Here is an 11,321-nt window from a genome sequence, read left to right as displayed (position 1 = left end):
ACAGTACCCCCTCCTCGACGCCGATAAAGGGGACGAACCCGAGGACCAGGAGCCGACCGGTCACATCTGCTGAAGCGCGGGAACCTGTCGAGCCGGCTGGGGCGCGGGAACCTGTCGAGCTGGCTGGGGCGCGGGAACCTGTCGAGCTGGCTGGGGCGCGGGAACCTGTCGAGCCGGCTGGGGCGCAGGAACCTGTCGAGCTGGCTGGGGCGCGGGAACCTGACAGACCGGCTGAGGCACGGGAGCCTGGTGATCCGGCTGATGCATGAGAGCCTGACGAGCCGGGGGAAGCAGACAAGCCTGGCAATCCAGCAGAGGCATGAAAGCCCGACGAGCCGGCTGAGACAGGGGAACCTGGCGATCCGCCTGAGGCACGAAAGCCTGACAAGCCGGCTGAGGCAGGGGTGCCTGGCGAGCCGGCGGAGGCAGGGGGAGCCTGGCGATCTGGCTGAGGCATGAGAGCCTGTAGCAGCTCCCGGACCCGACGTCATTTACACTGGCACAAAAAAACACTGATGCTTCCCTTATGTGAGGTGTTATTCTGTAACGAGTGCGCTGAGAGTCGGGAAGCAAGTACAGGGAGTGTTTTAATAAATAAACACAAACAACGCACCGACATGAAAAAGAGTCATTAACACCTGAGGAAAGAACCAAGGGGAGTGACAGATATAGGGAAGATAATCAAGGAGGTGATGGAGTCCAGGTGAGTGTCATGAGGTGCTGCTGCACTTGACGATGGTGACAGGTGTGCGAGATAATCAGCATTCTGATGACCTAGAGGCCAGAGAGGGAGTATACGTAACAGGCTCCAAACAGGTGGGGCTCTGCCCAACATGCCCTGAATGACGGGTCGCCACTGAGAGGCGCTATGAATGCAAGGACCACCCAGTTTAATATTTTGAAGCTATAGGCTACATTGTTTATTTACAGAGACTCAAACAAGAAAAATATTTACAATAGATTACAAAAAAAGTATTTTAAAACATAAGATTGGTTTATTGACTTAAACAATAAATAACAAGCGAATTATACAGATGAACTTTACAATACATACAGAACTCAGTGAGGTCTCTTGACGCTTTGCATTCCAGAATCTCTTCTTAAAAACATCAAAAATATATCTCAAACGATTTCCTGTTCAAAAACATAATCTTGACCAACAACAACTTTCCTTACCAGCTCACTGTTATCACTTCTGTCTCCGTGTTTAAACAGGTGAATGTAACCAGAAACTAGTTTTGGTTAAAACTCGTTTGAATGTTCAAACGAAGTATACTGTAGCACTGTAAACAGGTCACTTTGTAAAGTCCCACAGTATCATGCCGTTGCATTTGTCTTGCTCATTAACCAACGCTTACATACATCTCCCCAGAATCTCAATTGACAACTTCAACACAACATCAAAATGGATGGAAGCTACAGCCCTAACATTGGCCAGCAATATCAGCATTCAACAAATCAATCAGTATCAAATATTAATGATCATCTGAAAGAATGGGTGGATTTCCCCAAGACCTCAGTCATTGGGTGGATTTCCCCAAGACCTCAGTCATTGGGTGGATTTTCCCAAGACCTCAGTCATTGCTCTACTTGACAGATTTGTCATTGTTGACGTTACACAGGATGTATTTAGCGCCACTCTGCCAAGCCAGAAGATTCTCTCTAGGGGACTTGCCTTCCTGCATGGGAAAAAACACAAACATTCAAATGAACTAAGCATTTGTAAAATAGATCACCTTGCTGTATCAAACATCAATATTCAAATGCACTGTAGGGGGTGCTATGCTCATACAATAGCCACTAATAATCATACCAACCGGAATATACTGAATGAATGTGAAAATATGATAATTGGATGATTAGGGAGTACTAACGGTGTTCTTAGTTTTAAGACTGGCTCCATACATCATCAGCAGCCTGATCATTTTGAATCGGTTTATCCTCACAGCATCGTGCATGGGTGTGTCTCCATCCTGGTTAAAAATAGTTAATAGCAACACAACCATATTACAAGAAGTGCAATGGTGGGTTTCTGAAGCCGTACTGAGATGATTGTATTTTGTCATATTAGGGTTTGAATGTCTTACTCTGTCTTTAGCGTTGACGTCTGCTCCACAATGGATGAGGTGCTCAGCACATTCATAATGTCCAGTCCTCACTGCCACGTGGAGAGGAGTGCTGCGCAGCTGAGAGAAACCAGAGAGAGGAGGAAGTCAGACCACAAAGCATATATATACTGTGCAGCTGAAAGAAACCAGAGAGAGGGGGAAGTCAGACCACAAAGCATCCCTATACTGTGCAGCTGAGAGAAACCAGAGAGAGGAGGAAGTCAGACCACAAAGCATCCCTAAACTGTGCAGCTGAGAGAAACAAGAGAGAGGGGGAAGTCAGACCACAAAGCATCCCTATACTGTGCAGCTGAGAGAAACAAGAGAGAGGGGGAAGTCAGACTACAAAGCATCCCTATACTGTGCAGCTGAGAGAAACCAGAGAGAGGAGGAAGTCAGACCACAAAGCATCCCTAAACTGTGCAGCTGAGAGAAACCAGAGAGAGGGGTAAGTCAGACCACAAAGCATATATATTTTTATTTTATTTATTTATTTCACCTTTATTTAACCAGGTAGGCAAGTTGAGAACAAGTTCTCATTTACAATTGCGACCTGGCCAAGATAAAGCAAAGCAGTTCGACAACATACAAAAACACAGAGTTACACATGGAGTAAAACAACATACAATCAATGATGCAGTAGAAAAAAAAAAAAAAGACTATATACAATGTGAGCAAATGATGTGAGATAAGGGAGGTAAAGGCAAAAAAAATGCCATGGTGGCAAAGTAAATAAAGTATAGCAAGAAAAACACTGGAATGGTAGATTTGTAGTTTGAAGAAAGTTCAGAGATAAAAAATATAAATAATATGGTGCAAAGGAGCAAAATAAATAAAATAAATAAATACAGTAGGGGAAGAGGTAGTAGTTTGGGCTAAATTATAGATGGGCTATGTACAGGTGCAGTGATCTGTGAGCTGCTCTGACAGCTGGTGCTTAAAGCTAGTGAGGGAGATGAGTGTTTCCAGTTTCAGAGATTTTTGTAGTTCGTTCCAGTCATTGGCAGCAGAGAACTGGAAGGAGAGACGACCAAAGGAGGAGTTGGCTTTAGGGGTGACCAGAGAGATATACCTGCTGGAGCGCGTGCTACAGGTGGGTGCTGCTATGGTGACCAGTGAGCGGAGATAAGGGGGGACTTTACCTAGCAGGGTCTTGTAGATGACCTGGAGCCAATGTGTTTGGCGACGATTATGAAGCGAAGGCCAGCCAACGAGAGCGTACAGGTCGCAGTGGTGGGTAGTATATGGGGCTTTGGTGACAAAACGGATGGCACTGTGATAGACTGCATCCAGCTTGTTGAGTAGGGTATTGGAAGCTATTTTGTAAATGACATCGCCGAAGTCGAGGATTGGTAGGATGGTCAGTTTTACGAGGGTATGTTTGGCAGCATGAGTGAAGGATGCTTTGTTGCGAAATAGGAAGCCAATTCGAGATTTCACTTTGGATTGGAGATGATTGATGTGAGTCTGGAAGGAGAGTTTACAGTCTAACCAGACACCTAGGTATTTGTAGTTGTCCACAAATTCTAAGTTAGAACCGTCCAGAGAAGTGATGCTGGACAGGCGGGCAGGTGCAGGCAGCGATCGGTTGAAGAGCATGCATTTAGTTTTACTTGTGTTTAGGAGCAGTTGGAGACCACGGAAGGAGAGTTGAATGGCATTGAAGCTCGTCTGGAGGGTTGTTAACACAGTGTCCAAAGAAGGGCCAGAAGTGTACAGAATGGTGTCGTCTGCGTAGAGGTGGATCAGAGATTCACCAGCAGCAAGAGCGATATCATTTATGTATACAGAGAAAAGAGTTGGCCCAAGAATTGAACCCTGTGGTACCCCCATAGAGACTGCCAGAGGTCCAGACAGTAGGCCCTCCGATTTGACACACTGAACTCTGTCAGAGAAGTAGTTGGTGAACCAGGCGACGCAATCGTTTGAGAAACCAAGGCTACTGAGTCTGCCGATGAGGATGTGGTGATTAACAGAGTCAAAAGCTTTGGCCAGGTCAATGAATACGGCAGCACAGTATTGTTTCTTATCGATGGCGGTTACGATGTCGTTTAGGACCTTGAGCGTGGCTGAGGTGCACCCATGACCAGCTCTGAAACCAGATTGCATAGCGGAGAGGGTGCGGTGGGATTCGAAATGGTCGGTAATCTGTTTGTTGACTTGGCTTTCGAAGACCTTAGAAAGGCAGGGTAGGATGGATATAGGTCTGTAGCAATTTGGGTCAAGAGTGTCACCTCCTTTGAAGAGGGGGATGACAGCAGCTGCTTTCCAATCTATGGGAATCTCAGACGACACGAAAGAGAGGTTGTACAGGCTAGTAATAGGGGTTGCAATAATTTCGGCAGATAATTTTAGAAAGAAAGGGTCCAGATTGTCAAGCCCAGCTGATTTGTAGGGGTCCAGATTTTGCAGCTCTTTCAGAACATCAGCTGAATGGATTTGGGAGAAGGAGAAATGGGGGAGGCTTGGGCGAGTAGCTGTGGGGGGTGCAGTGCTGTTGAATGCAGTAGGGGTAGTTAGGTGGAAAGCATGGCCAGCCGTAGAAAAATGCTTATTGAAATTCTCAATTATAGTGGGCTTATCGGTGGTGACAGAGTTTCCTATCCTCAGTGCAGTGGGCAGTTGGGAGGAGGTGTTCTTATTCTCCATGGACTTTACAATGTCCCAGAACTTTTTAGAGTTGGAGTTGCACGAAGCGAATTTCTGTTTGAAAAAGCTAGCCTTGGCGTTTCTAACTGCCTGTGTGTATTGGTTTCTAACTTCCCTAAAAAGTTGCATATCGCGGGGGCAGTTCGATGCTAATGCAGAACGCCACAGGATATTTTTGTGTTGGTTAAGGGCAGTCAGGTCTGGGGAGAACCAAGGGCTATATCTGTTCCTGGTTCTAAATTTCTTGAAAGGGGCATGCTTATTTAAGATGGAGAGGAAGGCATTTAAAAAAAATAACCAGGCATCCTCTACTGACGGGATGAGGTCAATATCCTTCCAGGATACCAGGGCCAGGTCGATTAGAAAGGCTTGCTCGTTGAAATGTTTCAGGGAGCGTTTGACAGTGATGAGTGGAGGTCGTTTGACCGCTGACCCATTACGGGTGCAGGCAATGAGGCAGTGATCGCTGAGATCTTGGTTGAAAACAGCAGAGGTGTATTTAGAGGGCACGTTGGTTAGGATGATATCTATGAGGGTGCCAGTGTTTGCGGCTTTGGGGTTGTACCTGGTGGGTTCATTAATAATTTGTGTGAGATTGAGGGCATCAAGCTTGGATTGTAGGATGGCTGGGGTGTTAAGCATGTCCCAGTTTAGGTCACCTAGTAGCACGAGCTCTGAAGATAGATGGGGGGCAATCAGTTCACATATGGTGTCCAGAGCACAACTAGGGGCCGAGGGGGGTCTATAGCAGGCGGCAACGGTGACAGACTTGTTTTTGGAGAGGTGGATTTTTAAAAGTAGAAGTTCAAATTGTTTGGGTACAGACCTGGATAGCAGGACAGAACTCTGCAGGCTATCTCTGCAGTAGATTGCAACACCGCCCCCTTTGGTCGTTCTATCTTGTCTGAAAACGTTGTAGTTAGGGATGAAGATTTCAGAGTTTTTGGTGGACTTCCTAAGCCAAGATTCAGACACAGCTAGGACATCCGGGTTGGCAGAGTGTGCTAAAGCAGTGAATAAAACAAACTTAGGGAGGAGGCTTCTAATGTTAACATGCATGAAACCAAGGTTATTACGGTTACAGAAGTCATCAAAAGAGAGCGCCTGGGGAGTAGGAGTGGAGCCAGGCACTGCAGGGCCTGGATTCACCTCTACATCCCCAGAGGAGCAGAGAAGAATAAGTATGAGGGTACGGCTAAAAGCTATAAGAATTGGTCGTCTGTGACGTCCAGAATAGAGAGAAAAAGGAGCAGGTTTCTGGGGGCGATAAAATAGCTTCAAGGTATAATGTACAGACAAAGGTATGGTGGGATGTGAGTACAGAGGAGGTAAACCTAGGCATTTAGTGATTATGAGAGAGATATTGTCTCTAGAAACATCATTGAAACCAGAAGATGTCATAGCATGTGTGGGTGGAGGAACTGAGAGGTTGGATAAGGTATAATGAGCAGGGCTAGAGGCTCTACAGTGAAATAAGCCAATAAACACTAACCAGAACAGCAATGGAGAAGGCATATTGACATTAAGGAGAGGCATGCTTAGCCGAGTGATCAAAGGGTCCAGTGAGATTCAGACAGCTAGCCGGGCCATAGGTAGCAAGCTGGTGGAAGATGGGAGGGAGGTCTGTTTTTAGCCACCTCGTGCGTTTCCGTCTGTGGGTTAGTGGGGTTCCGTGTGGAAGGGGGGACCAGTCCAAGTTGGCAAAATAGTTAGTTATAGTGGCCCAAGAAAAGTGTCCGATAGACCTATTCAGATCGCAGCCGAAAAGACAGCTAACGATTAGCGGGCCGCAGATGGGCGATCAGGTTACGTCGCGACGGAGGGGCCAGTTGGATAACTCCCTCGGGCAGATAACGTCGGTGGTCCAGTCGTGAAGACCCGATGGGGCTCCGCATCGGCAGTAAAACGGTCAGGATAGGTGAGTTGTAGCCCAGGAGACACTTCAGCTGGCTAACTCAGGAATAGCCCAGGAGTGGCTGACGGAACTCTTCAGCTGGCTAGCTCCGTAATAATGTGTGTTAATTCCGTGACCGACGTTGCCAATAGTCACTCAGGTAGCAGCTAGTTAGCTGCAAGATCCAGGTGTAAATGTCCAGAGCCTGCGGTAGAAATCGGGGAAAGGAGAGAGAATAGGTCCGGTATGCTCTGGTCTGAGTCGCGCTGTACAAAAACTGGCGATAGCTTTTCGAGCTAACGGATAGCTGAGGACAGCTAACCGTGGCTAGCTGAACTTCAACGTTAGCCAGTGAAAATGGCTAACCTCTTGCTAGCTTCTGTTGTGGAATTCAGATGAAGTAAAATAATACTTTCTTTTTTAAATTGGTGAGGCGGGTTGCAGGAGAGTGCTTTGAGGTTGAGTTTTTAGAATTAAAAAAATATATATATATATAAAAAGATAAGTGAAGAAAAAATAATAATATGTAAATATATATATACACGGGACACGACAAGAGGAGGGTAGAGGACGTCTGAACTGCTACGCCATCTTGGGAAAAAAAAAAAGAAAAAAAAAAATATATATATATACTGTACAGCTGAGAGAAACCAGAGAGAAGGGGAAGTCAGACCACAAAGCATCCCTATACTGTGCAGCTGAGAGAAACCAGAGAGAAGGGGAAGTCAGACCACAAAGCATCCCTAAACTGTGCAGCTGAGAGAAACCAGAGAGAGGGGGAAGTCAGACCGCAAAGCATCCATATACTGTTATATACACTCTTTACATTGCTCTGTATATATATGGAGGAAAACTCCATATGGAGGAAAACTCCATATGTTTCTAATGTTGGTCATCACAAATGGAGTTTAAGGGCTCTCTGTCTCAGTGATGTACCTTGTCTCTGGAGTTGAACCTCCCTCCTTCATTGAGTAGCAGCTCCAGAGTAGGCAGGCTGCCTCCCCTGCAGGCCCAGTGTACTGCTGTGGCGTCCAACTGGAGGGAGTGGGACATACAGAGTTAGGATGATGACAGTTCCCATCCATTCCGAACCATTTCCCATGTATGCAAATAGAGCTCTGATGAGTGAGTGAGTGTAACAGGGAGAGAGAGAGAACTTACTCTATCTTTCTTCTCAATAGAAGCCCCAGCCTCCAGCAGCCTCTTCACAGCCTCCACATGGCCCTTAGATGAGGCTTTGTGTAGTGCTGTCCTTAGGAACTGTAAAAGAGAGGGAGGGCAGACAGAATTGGCACATTCATTTGGCTGCCTGTTACGTGTCCTATGGCATTGTGAGACTAGGGATATATTGGCCCTCGGCTGCCTGTTATGTGTCTTATGGCATTGAGAGACTAGGGATATATTGGCCCTCGGCTGCCTGTTATGTGTCCTATGGCATTGAGAGACTAGGGATATATTGGTCCTCGGCTGCCTGTTACGTGTCCTATGGCATTGAGAGACTAGGACTATATTGGCCCTCGGCTTCCTGTTACGTGTCCTATGGCATTGAGAGACTAGGACTATATTGGCCCTCGGCTGCCTGTTACGTGTCCGAGGGCATCGTGAGACTAGGGATATATTGGCCCTCGGCTTCCTGTTACGTGTCCTATGGCATCGTGAGACTAGGGATATATTGGCCCTCGGCTTCCTGTTACGTGTCCTATGGCATCGTGAGACTAGGGATATATTGGCCGTCGGCTGCCTGTTACGTGTCCTATGACATTGAGAGACTAGGGCTATATTGGCCCTCGGCTGCCTGTAATTCAAGATTTAGTATCTCAATCAATGTAGCTTCTGGCATGTCAAAAGACTGACTGAGATGGCAGTCCATGTGTCATCATAAGAGAGACATGATGCAGTACTCACATGATCACTGACGTTGGGGTCACCTCCACCTGACAGGTACTTCTCAATCACAAGCAACTTATTCTCCATTGCTGCTTCCAGGAACATGTCTTCATCCACTGTGTCGGGCTGTGTGACAACGAAAAGAGACTTGTTACATTAGCTTAGTGTAGTTTGACTTGTTTGAATCTATTGTTGGCCTTTTGTATTGAATTCCCTCTTCTTGATTATGGTCAGGAATTTTAAGCAAGAGGGAGAGAGAGATTGTGACCAGGAAGTGGTGGGACGTACAATGATCTCTGGCTCAGGTTCTTTCTTGTTCTGCACCTTCCTCTCCCTCCTCCTCTTCCTCAGTTTCAAGATGTTGAAAAGGTCATCCACGGTCTCTATCTTCACCCGGCCTGATTTGTCTGTCTGAAAAGGAACAAGGTATACAGTAGGTCCATTTTAAACGGATGATATGGCTCAGAAGCAATCAAGCATTGGAAGGTGAGTAGAATGTTCAGTGTTTTTAATTGAGTACAAAGCATATGAGGTGCTGTAAAAACTCACATTAAGAACGACAACTGTGATCTCCTCCTGGGTGTTGTTCTCATTCTCCTCTGGGATGAGGTCTTTGTGTGACCTCCGGGCATCCTGTTTCTCCTGGTTGACGGCTGCCTCGTACACACTCTTTGAAAACGCCCCTGACAGGTGCTCGCCTGCCCCCTTTCCCTCACACCTCTTACCAGTGACCTGGGAGAGAAAACAGATTGGAGATGAGATGACCATCCTCATAAGCACTACATTCTATTCCAATAGAGGAAAAAGCAGACTGGAGGACAGGTAGCCATCCACACCAAAGCCTTCCCCTTGTGAGATGTTTCTGTCTTGATCAAGGGCCAAAGAAGGATGGATGTTGCTAATAGAGCAGTGTCCAACTCATTTACAGACTAATCAAAGTGAACCCTGTTAGGTGACCAACTGATGGATTATTTTGGACCAAATGAAAACCATCATTAATTGTAGGATCTTAATTAGAGCCAGTTTGCTACAGCAGGAAAATAATCCTGCAGCAACAGGAAATGTGCATTATTATGTGGATTATAATTAATGGACATTTCTGTAGGGGTTGATACATTTTTCACGAGGGAGAATTGGAAATTACCAACTTTAGAAGCCTTTTAAAACCTCAAAAACACCACTATATTAAATGTGTTTTATTTGATGACTTTATTATTTCATTCCATGTCATCATCTCATCTCTTTGTCAGACAGCCTGTGCTGTCTGATAAGATCACTATTTTAGTAGTTCTTCAAAGTAAATAAGGCATACTTCTATGACTGCTGAATACAAACTATCAATCACTTAGATCTTGTATTTTCAGGTACAGATATCTCAAGAAGCAACTGCTCTTGATCATGCATTCTTCTGTCTCCTTTACAGGCATAAAATAAACACAGACTGGACAAGTAGGCATGCAATGGATTATATATTTAAATAAGAATGTGTTCTTAACTCACTTGCCTAGTTAAATAAAGGTTAAATAAAAACAAATAAATACCTGTATTTAATTACCATGTTTTCTGCACTATGTTGAATGTTGCCTGTTGGAAACTATAACTCTCTACTACATCGCACAGTTTATCTCAACAACAAAAAATGTGCAATGTGTGCATTGAGCTAGCAGAAAAGAACAGAACGAAATGGAATTCTAATAATCGAAGTGAAACGAAAAATTACTGAAATGTCGGTTAATTTCTCAGCACTAACGGCTGTCAAGAGACGACTACTTGGATTCCAATTCGGTCTTATATACCCGTTTTAGCCGAGAAAGAAACCTTTCACAAACTTATCTCAGAATGTAATGACACTCTCCTAAGTGTCACAAGCCTACCAACCAGAGACTGATACTATCAGTAACAACATCCAGACAGCCCAAACCCAGAGGAAATCATCGAGTGCCCAACTGATGCAGAGTAAATCATAGTGACACACGCGAGAAACAACCTACCAGCTTTTCAACGCTATTCAGTCCCATATCTAGTCTGTCTATGTGGTGAGAAGTAGTCCAGTTGCTCAACTTCCAAAGTGGTCAGTGTCAATTCTGTTCTGAGTGAGGCTGAGATCCATCATCTTTTATATAGCTTACGCGCTTGGTATTGGTACCTCTAAAAACAGAAGTCAGGTCATGTTTCCCGCTATTCAAGTGGCACCGCTTACCAGCCCGGGACATGGTGTCGGTTTCCACTAGTTACCACAGCAACAAAGTCAAAATTGGCTAAATTGGGGGAAAACGTATGAAAACTAAAATTAGCTTTTTGGTCTTAATTTAAGGCCAGGGTTTGGCATAAGGTTAGAAATGTGGTTGAGGTCAGGGTTAAGGTCAGGGTTAGGTTTAAAATCAGATTTTAAGAAGAGAAATGCAGAAATAGGGTGTTTATGACTTTGTGGCTGTGGTAACTAGTGACGACCCAAGGTGTCTAGTCAATCGTCCAGCCTGGCATGAGTCCCTGGTATGCGCTGATGTCACCATTGGCGGCGTGTAAAGAAACGAATTCCTAAACTGCTAGACACCTTCAGTCATTCGCACTCTCCTCATATATAAGGCGACATCGCATAATGCCTGCCTAATGCCTAGTCAGATTTACCGGGCGGCGGGTGACAAAACAGCTCAGCTATGTGCTTCCGTTTGTGATACCCACTTGCGTTTGCCAGGAAGAGCTGAGCTGACTTACTCGAGTTTGATATGCACGAGGTCATATGGTAAAAAAAAAAGTACATGGAGAGGTCCTAACGCATATAT

General features: G+C 45.4%; 1 protein-coding gene across 1 annotated transcript; it reads right to left on the bottom strand.

Moving 5' to 3' along the window:
* Positions 1-975: 975 nt before the first annotated feature.
* Positions 976-10,647, bottom strand: LOC106611067 (ankyrin repeat domain-containing protein 1). Its single transcript, XM_014210927.3, has 9 exons — positions 10,530-10,647; positions 9,088-9,270; positions 8,827-8,949; positions 8,557-8,664; positions 7,813-7,911; positions 7,588-7,686; positions 2,088-2,186; positions 1,875-1,973; positions 976-1,679 (listed from the first exon to the last, which is right to left on the bottom strand). Exons 1-9 carry the CDS (start codon positions 10,554-10,556, stop codon positions 1,587-1,589), a joined length of 930 nt encoding a protein of 309 aa, XP_014066402.1. The 5' UTR covers positions 10,557-10,647; the 3' UTR covers positions 976-1,586.
* Positions 10,648-11,321: the final 674 nt, after the last annotated feature.

This window comes from Salmo salar, chromosome 01, assembly GCF_965601325.2.
Source record: "Salmo salar chromosome 01, fSalSal1, whole genome shotgun sequence".
In the NCBI taxonomy this organism is placed as follows: domain Eukaryota; kingdom Metazoa; phylum Chordata; class Actinopteri; order Salmoniformes; family Salmonidae; genus Salmo; species Salmo salar.
Note: the sequence above shows the minus strand (reverse complement) of the source record. Positions and strands in the feature narration are given on the sequence as shown.